This window comes from Neomonachus schauinslandi, chromosome 10 (assembly GCF_002201575.2).
Source record: "Neomonachus schauinslandi chromosome 10, ASM220157v2, whole genome shotgun sequence".
Taxonomy (NCBI): Eukaryota; Metazoa; Chordata; class Mammalia; order Carnivora; family Phocidae; genus Neomonachus; species Neomonachus schauinslandi.
The window spans coordinates 138,325,138-138,341,125 of record NC_058412.1 but is presented as its reverse complement, the minus strand read 5'-3'; the positions used below and the strand labels follow the sequence as shown (position 1 = coordinate 138,341,125).

The 15,988-nt window shown below is 56.2% G+C and overlaps 1 protein-coding gene across 1 annotated transcript in view; it reads right to left on the bottom strand.

Moving 5' to 3' along the window:
- MYT1 (myelin transcription factor 1) overlaps positions 1-15,988 on the bottom strand; it is a 37,345-nt gene that overhangs the window by 2,961 nt on the left and 18,396 nt on the right. The window contains exons 11-19 of the mRNA XM_021677747.2: positions 15,400-15,657; positions 12,681-12,835; positions 11,500-11,562; positions 11,320-11,388; positions 6,460-6,522; positions 6,010-6,093; positions 1,988-2,209; positions 827-918; positions 95-198 (exon numbers count right to left, since the gene is read on the bottom strand). Of these exons, the coding sequence (XP_021533422.2) occupies positions 95-198; positions 827-918; positions 1,988-2,209; positions 6,010-6,093; positions 6,460-6,522; positions 11,320-11,388; positions 11,500-11,562; positions 12,681-12,835; positions 15,400-15,657 (1,110 nt within the window). The remainder of the gene's footprint in view (positions 1-94; positions 199-826; positions 919-1,987; positions 2,210-6,009; positions 6,094-6,459; positions 6,523-11,319; positions 11,389-11,499; positions 11,563-12,680; positions 12,836-15,399; positions 15,658-15,988) is intronic.

Here is a 15,988-nt window from a genome sequence, read left to right as displayed (position 1 = left end):
ACGGCAGCTGCGCCACCCACCTGGGACTGCACCTGGGACTACAGCTGGGCCACCCACCTGGGACTGCACCTGGGACTACAGTTGTGCCACCCACCTGGGACTGCAGCTGCACCATGGCGGCCTCCATCTCAGAGTTGGACTCATTCAGGTCGCGAATCTCCTGGTTCAGCTGCTTGATCTCCTCATCATTCTCCAATACTGCTCCAGAGAAAAACCTTGGTTGTGGCTCTTGGCTTTACGCCCAGGCCAGCATGTGGGGGTGCAGTAGAGGCCTATTTTCTAGGTGGAACAAAGGACCCTTTCCAAACAGAGGTAACCGGCCTGGCATGCTAGGCAGCTCATATCCCACATGTCACGCTGGAAAAGTCGGGCTTGGAGACTAGTAGCCATATGCCTACATCTGCCTCCTGACCCTGGCTGATGGGTAGGAGGATATAAATCTCTCTGTCAGGTATTAATCGCTAAGATAAAGATGGAAGTTTTCCAGGTGGTGCTGAATTTCCTCAGCTTCCCTCTTCCTTGAAACTGAATTCACAACTCCACAAACCCCGAGAACATGGCTTCTGATGCTGCCTGCAGGATTCTCTGATGCCAACACTTACCAATACCCAAGTTAGAGCAAGCATGGCCACTTGAGGGCCAGGAGCCCAGACTCCAGGCAACCAGGGGTTCAGAGCTGAGGCTGGGAGACCTGTCGGCTCAGGTCAGGGGTCTGTCTCCACCATGACTCACTCCAGGAGGGACTCTGGCTCCCTAACCCCTTCCACCAGCACTGCTCACTCACCCAGGTTACAGAGATCACTTGGAGGAACTACAGGAACCTTACCATCACTCGTCTTGAACTTCGTGCTGAGAACCTCATCCCCTGAGACTTTTCCCTTCTTTCCAGCAAAGGTTGCTCTGGGACAGCCGGATAAGCTGGAAGCAAAGGTCACACACCAAAAACCAGTCCAAAGTCACACACCAAGGGCCAGGCCAAGATGACACATCATAATGAAACCAAGTCCTCACTGGCTGGTAGCCTGGTAGGATCCTGGCTTGGAACTTTCTCATTTATCTCCTTTTGCTCCCTGTTCCCTGGCTCCAGCCCCCAGGCCTTTCCCAGCTCTGGCCACTGCCTTAAAGGTTTGTCCCCAGATGGTGTGGGGCCAGTGCCTTACCCCTTTCTCAGAGGCCTCCCTAACTCCTCCCTGCCACTATTCTCCCCACAGTATCTCCCCCTTTGGCCATCCTAGGTACCTCACTCATTTGTCTGCTTATGGTCGGTGCCCCACCCGCCTGGCTCAGATCAACTCTTGTTCTCTGCTCTGTCTCAGGGCCTGGTATTTGGTGGACGCTCAGTAAAGGCTTGTGGAATGAATGAGCTAATTAATCTTGTAGGTGGAGAGACAAGGGCAGAACAAAAGAAAGACAAAGAAGGTTTCTGAAGGACTGTGTGGTAACCCCCTGCACCTCGGCCAACACCTCAGCTGCCTGACACACAGAGGAAGAGAATGGGGGATCCAAGGCCCCCCCAGCCCTGGAGCAGGTACTGGGGGGCAAGCGAGAGCCCAGGCAGGGAGGGCTCTCGCCACCATGTCCCTTCCACAACAGGCAGAGGCCTAGACCCAAAAGTCAAAGAAGAGGCCCCAGAGGGAGGGGCAGGGCATGAGGTATGACAAAGCCTTTCATGAGAAGCTGGCAGCCTGTTTCCAGAATGCACACACCAGACTCAGGGCTCTGCTCACTCTTGCTGGAGGGACTCTACTGGGTTGTAGAAGGGGGCTCATGACAGTAGCCACATGGGGTGACACGTGTCACAAACACCATGATCTCGTCCCAACAGATTGTCTATGGCTTCCCCCAGTCGGCTACCATTCTGGGCCTTGCTTTTCCCTAGAGAAACTATAGGACACGACTGAGCCCTAGTCTGGCCCTTCCTGAAGAGCCTTGCTCACATGCCCAAGGCTGGGGTCCCGATGAAACGCAGGGTGTGCAGGGCAGTTACCTCCTGTGGGTGAGGAAGCTACCGTTGGCGTGGCCAGAGCCATCACAGCCTGGAGTGGGGCAGGTAGGCCCCTCATTCTTCAGAGATTTCCAGGAAAAGGGTGAGCCATTAAGGGAACCCTCTTTCTGCCTCCGTGCGGCCAGTGGGCAGCCAGATGCACTTCTGTGGGAGGCGTATTTGCCGCTGATGTGACCAAGCCCCACACAGCCTGGAACAGGGCACCTGGCACAAAGAGGTCAGAGGTGAGCACAGGGCACTGGAGGGAGAAGAAGCCCAGAGACTCTCCCAAGCCAGACACTGAGACTGCTGGGGGCTCCTGGATAAACTCCCACTGTCCGAGTGATTCCTGAAGCCTTCCCAACCAGACACGAAGGCAGCAGAGATCATATTCCCTCTCCAGCTGCAGCCTCACGCCCCCTGCATCCCTGGAAGGTCAGCAGCTACCCTCTCTCTCCACCCCTCAGGAGCCATCATGCCCCTGGGCCCTGGGCTAGCTCTCTGGAGCCTCTGGGTCTACACCTAGACCTTGCTGCCACATCACGTCTACATCACCCCAGGAATGTGGAGGCCACACCCTGGGGATTGCACCAAGCAAAGTGCCGGGGGCCCTGGGGGTCACAGAAGGTCACAAGTGCACATGCAGCCATGCAGTGTGGGGACAGCAGAGGCCCCATCACCCCACAGCATCCCAAAATGAGACTGTCAAGGCATGATGTCCATAGATGTCCCAGCTTCGCCACATCTGAAATGTGTGTTCTGGAAGGAAGAACCCAGGCCACAGGGCTCATGCAAGAAAGATTCGGTTCAGACATTCCATTGTGCCTCCTGCCCGAGGCTGGCTTGGAATGGTATTTTCCTTTGTTCATGTTGTTCCAGGACAAGGAGAGAATCCCTTGAAGAAATAACACAAGCCCCAGGAACAGGTGAGGTAACTGGAGAAAGGTTCAGAGTGAATCCCCCTCATGCTGCCATTGGAATCCGTGCACCACAGAAAACCAGCTGATGCAGAGGGCTCTGGCCATCCACCTTCATGGCCTTCAGGACAGACCAGGACCAGGAACTCCCTGAGATACCTTCTGAGCACCAACATTTCAGGATCATGGGATCTGAGCTCAGGACCACCTAGGAACCAACAACTGACCGAGGATGAGATCCTGCACCTGCAAGTTCTCAGTTTTCTCCCTCCAGCAAAAGAGACTCATATAATTTGCCATTTGTTTTTACCCACTTTTTAGGGGCTGCAGACCTGCCAAACACACAGGACCTTGAAAGGGAACATGTTGCCCCAGTTTAGGGAGAGGTCTCGGGGGTGGGGAAGTCAGAGGCAGGAAGTCTTTTGGAGGGCAAGGGCTGCCCGGGGCCTCCTGCTGCAGCAGGTGAGGGGACGGGGCCTTGCTGCCCAGCAGTTGCCCCCACACTATGGCCTTGCCCCCAAGGTGGCCACTGAAGACATTTTCCTATCCTCCTTGGCCTGGATCCGTCCTCATTTGTCTCCTCTCTTGGTGCCCATCCCTCTCTCGTCTTTGTCCCACACACATGGGCCTCAGACATGCAGGATGGCCCTGAGCCGGTCCAAGGTCATCTCGGCAAGCAGTCCAGAGTGAAGATACTGCCATGGGCCCTGCAAGGAGCTTGGGGAGGATCCACTCTACGTCTGCCCCTCACACCTGGATACCGCCCAGCTGTGGGGTCCCGCGGACACTGAAGCACGTCTGAGCACCCAACAGAACAAGATCAAAAGACCAAATGAGAGGCAGCTCTTCACGGTTACAACACAGACTTGGATCTGAATTCCTTTTACTCACATTCTTTGCAAAACCCTAACCCTCCTCATCAGGAATGATTCCCTGGAATTTATTCATAGTGGGTATTTCAGACATGTGGACAGCAACACTGCTTTTCTTCCCCTCCACATCCAGTATCCAAATCTTCAGAGCTACCAGGGGACCTCACACTAAGATGTGTGTGGGGTGCCAAGTCAGTCAGCTTCTGTACCTCCCAGGGGAGCCAGTGGTGGGGCCACCAGGACCCCAAGGTCAGAGGCGCATCTCTTTTGTCAGATGTCGGTGTGGCTGGGGACAGCGGCGGGGGTGGGGGGCTCTCCACAGGCGATGGGCGTTGAGCTCCTAACCCCCACACTGGAACATCCACAAACTTTTATGGCCAGTTATTTCATTTTGGCCAAAGGGATTTCCCACAATCTACTGACATGACTTAATCTCAAATGGTGCAGACACAAGATGTCATAAAAGGGAACTCTTCCCCCACCAGCCTTCCACAATCACAGCGAGCAAGCACATGCTCACAAAATCCCATCACTCGACAGGACCTGACGCACCGATTAAAGTTTCTGCTGTGGTCTGCACTTGTTGTTATAAATACAGTTGAAGTTTATGGCTGGGAAGGAGGCCCTATAAAATGGAGGTGCTGAATGGGCACACACCCCCCCCCCCCCGCCCGCCTTGCCATGGAGCCATTAGGAACTTCATCCATCCTGTAAATGCTGACCTGCTTCTAGGTCATATTCTCCACTTGGCTGCAAAAATCTTGTTTTTTAAAAAGCGAAGTTGACAGCACATTAGGAGGAGGAAAACCATTTTTCCCAGTTAACTTGAAAAATGCTGATCTTGATTTTAATCATTTGCAAATGCAGCACAATACACTTATCATAACCCTACAGCAGGATCCTTTCTAATCCATAGCAGCTTGTGTTTATATGGCTTCTCAGAAGGATAAATGTTCTTCCTCCATCCTAGCATTTAGTGGGCTGCATTCATGACACCAACATCCACATACTTTGCATTTTTGAGTTAGTATTTATTATAGTTTTATTGTAAAAACTAAATTAAATAAACAAGCCACAGCCTTTTTACACCAAACAGCTGGTGGGACCAGCCCCTTGGACGGATGTGATGCTGGTCAATCAGGTCTCTCCTCTGTAGCCAAGCAGATGTTTAGGTGCAGCTGGGGTGAGCTCCAAGGAGGAGCTACTGACTCTTGGTCCAGGTTGCTCCCCTCAGCAGGGGTGAGCATCCAGCTACTCTTGGCCCAAAGGCAACGCAATCAGGGCAGCTGGGCTTTCTGTGCACCTGCCTGGCCATGCCCTGACCAAGCCAGCCCCAAGGCCTGCGCCACGACGCAGCCAGAACCCTTCCCTTCCACTCCTCAGCTGGCAAGGGGACCCAGTGCTCTGTTCACTGTCAGCTTTGAAAGTCCTGGGAAAATTGAATGGTGGGTCACTCTGTTTGCCCCTGTGGCCCAGCCTTGCCCCTACCGGCAAGGGGGGGGGGGCGTTCAGGGGGCAAGTTCCCTTCTGGAAGCATAAACTTGCAATGATGCAACCCCTACCAAGTGGGGCACTCACAGGGTCATAGTTCACACACAATCCCCCTGATGACACGTTAGGCACCCCCATGAGACGGTCAGTGGTGGGTATCAAGGACTTTGATCATGTAAAGCCCAGGATGTCCTTGCTCCTCCCCACAGCAGTGTCGAGGTCCCAGTTCAGGGTGACCCTCCTGGGTTCCCCCCTTCCATACCAGCTCCCTGCAAAGGTATGTGAGTGTGCAGACACACACAATTCAAAAACTGATCATCTTTCTAACCATCCTCTCCTCCTTGACTCCTGCACCTGTCCTTTCCCATCAGACCACAGCTGTGCAGGTTTCAATACCCATGAGCACCCTGGGGGGCTGCTCCATGCCCTGAGCCCTCACCCAGGTGACCCCCCAGGTGCACGGGCAGCGGGGCCCTTTGCCTCTCCTGGTCCCATCAAATACCCCCAGATCTGAGGAGCCCAGATGGAAGCCAGTGCCTCTGCGTGCTCTTGATACAACACACACAGCTCACAGCTTCACAGATGTCCACATGCACAGTAGGAGAACTTCGGTAAAAATGGGCATTGTCATTGACCAGCTGTGCTAATGAAAAAGGAGTCTAGAAGGAGCTTTCTAAAATTATAACATACAGGAACATCCCAATTCTGCAAAACAACCACAGGAGTCAGCAAGACCCCAACTTACTTCATCAGCTCGGGGTCTTCCTTGTCGTCCTTGGTGGGTGTCACCCTGGCTCCACTTTTCTTGGCACGAGGGCAGCCTGACAAGCTAGTTTTGAAAAAGGGAAAAAAAGCCACTGTGGTCCCAGAACAGCAACTTCTCCCACCCATCTGCTCCACCCATCCCTTCCAGCTCTGTGGCCAGCCACCCCCAGGGGATCCCAAGGGAACTTCTGTCCTGGAGCACTCTCAAGGGCAGGAGGGCGATGGCAGGAGGTGTCACCACGAGCCCTTCAGGTCTGGTGGCAGAGGGCGACCTGATCGGGCTTCAGGAACATCAATTCAGATGACAGAGATGAATCAGGCTCCAGCTGCCAGCAACATTATTGTCTTATTTGGAGCACTGCAACTTTGTCTGAGGAAGAGACCCATCCCACTCCATCTGGCCTGGCACCCCGGGGCACGGCAGGCTCACCTTCGGTGGGAGGCGTAGTTCCCAGTTATGTGGCCAGAGCCGTCACAGCCGGGTGTGGGGCACCTGTGGAGGACAGCGGAGCTGGAACCAGAGCCAGGGAAGACACTTGACCAGAAAGGCCCCCTCGGTGCCCAGCCCCCAAGTGGGCCCACCCGCCTCCTCAGCACTGGTCTCAGAAATGGCGTGCGTGTCCTGGCCAGCCTGCTGCCATGACGCCTGGCCTTCAGAACGTTGCCACCCGGTCTCCCCAGTGGGTCCAAGAAGGCCAACACAAGAGTACATCTCCACTGCAGGAATCACGGGCTGCCATTTCAGCCTTCGACGGGGTTCTAGGCTGGACTAGAAGGTTCCAGAACACATATGGGCCTTTAAACAGCATTCAGAAAGGCAACCCTAACAGTTAAGATGGGCTCATCTTCCTTGACATGACTAGGAGGAAGAGGGGTTGTTTTCATGGAGGATTGCCACCATCTGAGCGAATGAACTGATGTCTACTGAGCACGCATGACACACCATCCACAGCGCCGTCACCTAGAGGTGGATTTTTCAGTGAGTGCAGAAGTCCCACAGCCAGAGGCTGTTCAGTGGTGGCAGGCACTGGCCAAGGGTGAGGAGGGGGACACAAACACAGAAGCCCAACTTGATGCGTCCAAAATGTTTGACAAACATATCCCATAGAAAGTGAAAATTACACTTTAATACAAAAGTATGGGTTTTCTTGGGGCGCCTGGGTGGCTCAGTTGGTTGGGCGACTGCCTTCGGCTCAGGTCATGATCCTGGAGTCCCGGGGTCGAGTCCCATATCGGGCTCCTTGCTCAGCAGGGGGTCTGCTTCTCCCTCTGACCCTCCCCCCTCTCATGTGCTCTCTCTCTCTCATTCTCTCTCTCAAAATAAATAAATAAAATCTTTAAAAAAAAAAAAAAAGTATGGGTTTTCTTAAATTATTCTTCCCTGTATGTCCATGGTGGAAGAGTGAGTGAGTTCCTGCTGGTACCAGAATGGGGAGGTGTGCCTGATTCTGCAGGTGGATCCACCAGAAATCTCCAGAGCAGGTCTGCCACTTTGTACCTTGTTCCATGGAAGTGCGCAGCTCCAACCCTGTGGGACCTAGCAGGACCTTGGTGTTTGCATCTGGGATCTCACAGAACACTCATCTGCGGGTTCTGGTTTCATCCTCACACAGAGAAGAAACCGTGGGAGCCGAGGCCCAAGAGGGTTATGGGGACTCACATCAGCTGAAACAGGACACGGGTCTCTGCCTCTCAGTCAGTGGAGTTCCCTAAGGCACTTAGGCTCCTGTGCTGTGCCCACAGCCCTTCCTCAGCAACCTCTTCCACCGGCCAATGCAGCATCTGGCATTTGGAGCAGGAAGCTGGCACAGCCAAAGGACCCCCCCAACAGCTCTTCGGCTGCCTCCTAGAACTCAGCAGGCCAGAACGGCCTCTTCCCATCAGAGGAAGCGCAAAGCTGGTGTGGCAACATGGGAGGGGTCAATGCCCATCCCACCAGCTTCTTCTCCAATCCCACTGTCTTTCTCAAGGCATCCCCTTCATCCCTGTCCTGCAGGCCACACGTGGGAAGCCTCCCTGGGCTGACAGCAGGCCCACCAGTCCAATCGCCCTCCTGTCGGATTTAGGGATAACTCAAACCCTATGAGATTATGATGGCTCCTACTCTGGTCATGTGTGGTCACATTTCAACCCACACACGTCTAGGGCAAGAAGGTTTTTGCATTTTAATAGAAACCACACACCACCTCCATCTACGTGAGCTTCACTCCTTTCACAAAAACCCCCAACCCGTACAAAGGTCCTGCTGGGACACTCTGTGCCTCTGCATCATCCGAGGCCCCAGGGTGTGAGCTGCAGTGGTTGGCCCCTTGCTGTGGACACCAAGTCCTTCAGGCATGTCATGGTATGCCCTCATGCTACTCTTCGCTGAGGCCAAGGCCCCGTTGATGCCTCCCTGCACCCTCCTCAGCTCAGAGTGCCCTGCCAAGCGTTCTCATGGCCCGCGCTAGCAGGAGCCCTGTTCCTGCTCTCTGGAAGGCTAAGTGCAGAGACTGAGGAGGGTGCTTCTCCTTCCTGGGTTTGCAGGTGCTCGGGTGGCCGCCTGGGGCTCCACTCTTTCTCGGCTTCGGGAAAACATGGCAGAACTCAAGCTCAGTGCTGCAGGTGGTGGGCAGGGCATCAGCAGCCCCAGGCCTCGATGCCAGTAAGTGCAGGTCTGGTCTCTGGTGCAGCCCCCGTGGCACCTGTGAGTAAGGCTGGCAGGAGAGAGCATGCACATGGGGATGGTCCCTGCCAGGTCCCAGCACAAGGGGGCCCACTGAGGCACACCTTCTCCAGACCGGGGGCGGCGGGGGCGGGGGGCATATGCACTCCTTGCTGATGCCCAATTCAATGGCTTTTCCCAAAAGGCGTGGCCAGTAGAAGATGATGTTCATGTGGCTAGAGAAGCAGGTATCCATGCTGGGCACTGGCTGTGTCAGCCACTCTCGTGCCCCTGAGGACCCACAGGATCAGTTGCAGGAACCCCACCATCTGCTTCTGAGTGCATTGTCTGGGCAAGAGGAAGAATCCTGTGTCTAAAGGACACACTATAGCTTGATGGCGCACACCAGGTCTCGTCTCAGAGCCCCATCCCTGTCCCATGGTGAGGAGGCCACCCCCACCTGTCAGAGCCCCCATCACACCACTTGCAGGGTACGCACCCTGCACCTCAACTCCCCACACACAGACTGGGCTGAGTGGCCCAAGGCAGCTGTGTCCCCAGCCCCTGACCGCACCGGGCACTTGGTAGGGAAGAGCAAATGCCCTTGGGATTCGATTAAAGCACAGAAAACACATGATCTGAGGCTGTCACTGCACCCAGTTGTTGATAGGGAGGCCACCAAAGGAGCCCCATTTGCAAGGCAGTGATGTAGGTGTCTTTTCCTCTCTGGGGACAGGTCACCTTCCCCCATCACCGCCACAAGGCTGGTCAGGAGCGGCCTCTACAAGATGCCCACTGGACAGGAGGAGGGAGGAAGAAGAGGGAAGCACCAGCACGCCAGGACCATCTTGGAGGCCTGCCCGCATCCACCCCGAGCCCTTGCTGTGGCCCGAGAGGACAGAGTTGACTCCCACAGAAAGAGCTCTGGGGCCAGAGAAGAGCTTGGGGGGAGTCGGGGCTCCTTCCCAGACCTTGCCAAAGCTGATGAGTGACTTGTTTCCACACAAGACCTTCTGTTGCTATTTCTAAACAAGTTTGGGTTAAGGTTCCTCACAGGCTCTTAGTCGTAGACGAGCACTAACGCTCCCAGATGGCCATGTTTCCAGACCCAGACCAGGCCCTGAGCCCCTGCTCTGCAGGAAGAAAGGTCTGAGAGCTCTAAAATCATTCTAGCCCTCAAACTGGAAAACCATGAAAACTGATTACAGTTAAAATGCAAGTTGAATTGGGAAAGGAAATAGGAAAAAAAAAAACATGGGAAAGACGTTAGGAGAAGAGAGGAAGGAAAGGGAGGGGAGGTGGATGAAGAGGGTCCTGAGCCTGCAGGACGGATGGTTTCAACTGGATGTCTGGGGCTGGACACGGGAGTGGATGAGTGAGCATGTGAATCTGCCATGATGAGCTGAGCCTCAGAAAATGTTCACGTTAAAGCTGTTAGCTCTTAGAAGGACGATTCTGGTGGTGGACCTTGCCCAGAACAGAGGGCCCCATTGGTAACAAGGGGCAATGACACGCTTCTGGCTGCTGGGACCAGAACAGCCTCCCCAGAGTGACAAAGAGGAGGCTGGCAGGATGGGGGCACTCTAGAGATCTAGAGCTTTCTGCTCTGTTTCTAAATCAGCTCAGGCCCCTTGGAAGCCTTTGGCAGCAACAGCTCCTCATCTTAGAGGCCCTAGGCCCCGGCTCCTATCTGGCCCCAGACGGAATGAGCCTAGATTCAGCGGCACCCGATATGAAGGCTCAAGGGAGAGGGAGTGAGCTGAGAGGACAAGAGTAGGACCTCCTTCCTGAGCCTCTGCTCAGCCTGGGAGCCCAGGATCAGCACTGCATGGCTCAGAGTCACAGTGGCTCAACTGAATGCATAAAAACCAAAGGCAATGACAGTCCCCAACTCCAGCCCCAAGAGGACACTGATAACCTGGGAAACCTCTGGGTGCTTCCATCACATCTGAGCAGGGCAGTCAAGCAGGCTAGTTGGTGCCCACAAGGCCTGGCCTGCCTGTGTGTTAGGGACAGGGAGGAAAAGCAGAAAGAGGGGATGCTCAGCAAGGAGAAGGGGATGAGCATGGAGAGGCACATCTAGGAGGATCACCAGGGGCCAAGACAGAAGCAGCTGCAGGGGTCGTAGGAGAAGGGCAGGGCAAAGAGTCTTCTCTTGCATCATCAGCACCCAGATCCCTTAGCGAGAGCCGCGCAGCCTGAAGCCCGCTGAGCCACAGCAAGACTTAGACGCCAAGGCCAGCTCTGGGCTCCCACACCGCAAGGGCAGTGACAGAAGCAGGCCCAGACAACCCCATACTGGGTCCTCGGGAGAGGGAGGGTGGGCTGGGCCATCAGGAGCTGGAGGCGGGTCCTCCGGCCCTCTGTCCTCAGAGCAGTCGGCAGGGCCAAGGGCAGCACAGGGGCCTGCAGCAAGGGACAGGCAGACAGCAACACTCAGAGCAGAGACACACAGGCGGCAGCAGCAGGAGCCCCCGGCAAGCAGGTCGGCCCCTCCATGGCCTGTCTCTCTGCCCCATCCTGCTGGGAGGGGCTCCCCTGGGGCTGGAGCCCTGGAGAAGGCCGGCTTTGGCTGGGGCCTCATGGAAGGAGAGAACAGAGCAAGGGAGCCACCCAAGAGACGGGAGGCCAGGAGGGCAGACATACTTGAGGTCAGCAGAATGGGCAGCCATGAGGTTTCTGAGGCTCTTGTCAGCAAGAGGGCAACCAGAGAGGCTGAAAGAGAAGAGATGGGACACTGGGGTGAGCCAGAGGGGGAGCAGAGGAGGGGAGGGGAAGACCCACCACACAGCACCCAGGCCAGGCTGGACCCGAGCAGGGACGAACCTGCGGTGAGAGGCATAGTTCCCGGTGATGTGGCCACTGCCATCACAGCCAGGGGTGGGGCAGCTGAACAAAGGAAAAAGAGTGTCAGAACAGAGAGCAAGGCACACCTGCAAGGCCTGCCCCCCGGGCGGAGCCCACTCGGGGAGAGTGGCCGACACTTGTTCTTGACTCACCCACGAGCCAAGGGGCGACTCCTCCCCCCTCGGTCCTCGGACTGCAAGCTTCTCCCACACAACTTAACTCAAGGAGGAAAAAGGAACCGAATTCAAGCTCAGCTTGAAGCTAGGATGCCTCTGCATGCACATGTGTGTGCACCCATGAACGTGTAGGCCGGCAGTTCTTTCCTAAAGCGGCATGACCCTCCCTGAGGACAAGGTCCCAGACCAGAGCCTGGGAAGAGTCAGCTACCGGTTTGGTTCATAGCAAGGAGAAGAGGAACCCCAGGGGCAAACTGAGCACAGGGGAAGGCTGGGTCCCGGCGGCACAGATGCCAGCTCCCACAGTCCTGTAGAAGACGGGCTTCTCCAAGAGGGGTTGACTCGCCCTGTCAGGTCCCAAGAGCCTCCGTTGCTCTGGGCTCTGCACTTTGGATCCCCAGAAATCCCGTAAGGGGCTGCTATTATCTCAAGTTTGAAAGTGTCAAGAACCGACAGGGCAAGGCTGTGGAGTGGCATCCAACCATAGGGTGACTCCTATCTACCAGCAGCTTCCCCAGTCTGCAATGGCATCTGCTTGGACCCCGTGAAGACCAGCTCAAAGGGGCTAGCTGGGCTGCCAGAGCCGAGGGCACTGAGTCCTAAAGCAGAGCGCACGTCAGGCCTGGGCTCTGTAAGCCAGGGCAGATGGCTGTGGCTCGGGAGAGGGTCAGCTTCCCTCGGCCCTCGTCTTGCTCTTTGGGCCCGAACAGCAGCTCTTCCTTACTCTTAACGCTTTAGAAGTTTGTGTTAGATCCAAGTGCAGCGCAGAGATGACGGAAAACCTGTCACCCATTGCCAGGCTCAAGAGGGTCGTCGTGCAGGACGCCCAACCTCTCCGGCCAAGAGGATGGTCGGAGCTAAGCTGGGGCAGGGACAAGGCCTGGGGCTGAGCAGATCCGGTCATTAGGGACTCAGACCAGGGCACGCTTTCTTCCAGACAATGGAGGTTCTCGGGGACTCCTCTTGGTCCAGGTGGGGACTTACGTGAGCAGCTCCTTCTTTATTTCCTTGGAGAGAAACTTCATCTTAAAGTTGGTCAGGGTAACTTCCCCAGGATACTTCCGCTCCTCAAAACTCTCTTCCGACACTTCCTGGTCATCTGCTTCAGAAGAAGCAAAAGAATGGGCTGCTGGCTCTGACTGCAAAAAACCAGCAGGGAGACGTTTTAACCAGCTGGCGGGGGGCCGGGCGCCCGACCCGGGGGCTGAGGGAGAGGGACCCTTCAAACAGTGTTCGCAGAGACATTTTCTGGAGTCTCCTGCCTTCTGGATGAGGGAGGAAGCCTTACCCCCCCAAAAAAAGAAAGCACAGAAGACAGCACCCCTGAGGGGCTAGAGAGCTCCCCCACCTCGGCCAGAGCTGCTCAGCTGCCCCAGGGATGAGCAGGCCTGGATGCTGCCCAGTGCGGCCGGCTGCGCCACCCTCCCACGGCCTCGGGCGTGTGGGTCACCTCCACCTAACCGCCGCTGGGCCACCTTCTAGACACAAGAACCTACACAGAGTGCAGCTCCTTGGGGCTCAACAGACAGTAGCACCAAACAAGTGTTTGTTGAGATGCTATGACGAGAACACAAGGCGAGCAATAGCATACAAAATGTGACCTTGTGACCCCCTGTACCTTCCCAGCCAGCGCCAGGCCCCGACCACAGCAGGCCCTTCATAAGCTCAAGTTCTAGGTCTGGAGGGGATCGGTAACCAGCAGAGGGCAGGATACTATGGACACAGGGTTGAATAAGGGCAAAAGTAGAGAAGGTCAACACCCTGCAAGTGGGTCTGTGCTCGTTCCTGGTCCAAATCCCAGTGCTGGCATGTGTGTGTGTCTCAGGCAAGGTGCTCAACCTCTCCGGGCCCAGATGGTACACTTTCAAACTTGAGATAATAGCAGCCCCTTACGGGATTTCTGGGGATCCAAACTGCAGAGCCCAGAGCAGCAGAGGCTCTTGGGACCTGACCGTGAATCTCGTCAGTGTCGGGGGGGTGCAATTCCTGGGACTGATACACTGATACGATCACTACACAAGGCACAGGGAAGCGGGTCCTTCCCCTGAGCAAGCTGGCCTTAGCTGGGTCCTCAGGGTAGATGGCAGCTTCCCAGAAACACAGGGAGGAGGCTGTTCCAGTGCAGGGAGAGCAACTCAGAGGCCCATGGACACCGCCCTGACTGCTGCCAGAGGCTGGGATGGGAGGTGAGGCTAAGGGTAAGGGCGCAGCCTTACACAGGATGGATCAAGGAGCCTCAGGCGGAGCTAGAGAGTCTGAGTCAGGGGTCCAGGGCCACGGTAGAGGGGCCAGGGATGCCTGGATGAGGGAGGCATTTCTGGGGGTGACCCACCTGTGCCCAGAAGGGGGCTGGAGGAGAGGAAGGGGCTGGGAGTGAGCTGAGGCTCTAGGGTGGAGAATGACGGTGGGAAGGAGTATGGGGGCAGGCTTCTGTGGGCAAGGACCTCAGGACCTCTGAGACTGATGACATGAGTCTTGGGGTGCTCAGAGGGTGTGTGAAAGGAGAAGGGGAGGGGCAAGGCAGCCACGGATGTCCGCCTGAGCTGGGGGTCATGGAAAGGGGCAGGGAGGGGCCAAGCGAGGGGCTGCAGTCACCAGGAAGGGGGCTTAAACCTGGGGGCAGGACTGGAACAAGGTAAGAGCAGACTATACTGGTGGCTCCCCCATAAGAGGGCCCCACCTGGCCTCAGACTGGGCTCCCAGTGACCAGGGAGAAAACCACCCACACGGTCCCAGGAGACCATGTCCCAGGCCAGCCCCTTCCACTCAGGGCTCAGTCTGAGAGGTGTCCCCCTTCTGGGGCCTAACCCTAAGTTATAGCCACACCACTGCGCCAAGTGACCTCAGCCCAGGGCCCAGTCTGCTCCTCCATAATGTGGAGATACATGTGAGGTATGTAGAGGGAGCTGGGGGAGGGAGGGTTGAACTGCAGGATGGTAGTTTCCCAGAGAGGGATCTTCCACAGGGACCGTCCCCACTGCCCTTCTGGGGTTGGTGGGTGGGGTGCTGGCAGGGATGGGGAGGGAGAAGGGAGGGGACCTGCAGGCCTGCCCACACTGTGTGGAGGCTCCCCAGAGTCTGCCATCTCACAGCTGGGCTCTGCTACTCGGGACGCACACCTCTGTGGGGAAGAGCCTTCAACCCGTCCCGCTCTCAGGAGGGTAGAGTGGTTAGAAAGGGATGTCCCCCTGTCCCCAAACTGCAGCTCTGACAAAGACATCTGGCTTGTTGCTCTTTACCAGGTGGTGCTGGTCTTGGGACTCAGGCCACTGCCCACCACAGGGGGTCCTCTGTCCAAGGAGCCAGCTGGCTGGGTTGTCCTGTGGATGGTGAGCAGGACTGCTGCCAGAACTCAGGATGTCCCTATCTGGACAGCAGGTTGCAGGGAGGCCACAAAACCCAGGAATTTGGAGCCATTCCCAAATATTTCCCCTGGGATGTGAAAGAAGCCCTCCTTCTCCCCATGCTTTCCAAGGACCCACAATGGTGATGATCACCGACTCCGTGGAAGCGAGAAGACAACTTCTCTCTTAGACGGGACAAGACCACAGCATGGCCCGAGGGTGAAAAACCCCCCAGGAGGGCAGGCCGATTCCTAGCTTCCTAGAGGTAGCAAGGCCCCATGCGGGCAGGGGCAGGACCCTGGAAGCTCTTCCTGGAGAAGCAAGCACTTTTCACACCAGCCCTCAGGCCCCACACCCACCTCCTCGGGCTCCTCCTCTCGTTGGCGGCTGGGCTTGGTGTAGTCCAGAGGTCGATCCCACTCGTCCTGGCGGGAAGCCTGGCTGGACTGGGGCGAGGTCATGGAGCTGCTCGGGGCGCTAGTGCTGTTCTGGCGCTGGGAGGCTTCGGGAGACTTCACACCAGGGCTGCTGCTGCTGGGGAAAGCGCTTTCTCGCTTGCGGTGTTTGTGCATGCTCAAGTCCAGGGTTCCATTCTCATCCACCTCAATGTCCGCAGCCTGCAATTGTGGAGGCAAAAATCCATGCTAGCGATTTTACCCTTTCCCAGGTGTGCCTTCTGGAACATTAAATCAGCATTACAGAAAGCCCAGAACAGTGTTTCCCTTGGAAGGAAGCAGAGCCAAACAAGAATAGAAGAACCTCTGAGAAGCAAGAATCTTGACTTGCCACTTCCTGAAATTCACGTGGAGGGCCTCCATTCTCTCTCAGGTCTTGCGAAAATCACAAAACCTTGAGACGTGCTGACCATGATCACACAAGGACATGTGCTCGACCCTCAGATTCAGGGGAAGATGAGGTCACACGTGTGTGCAATGACCCTCAGACTCA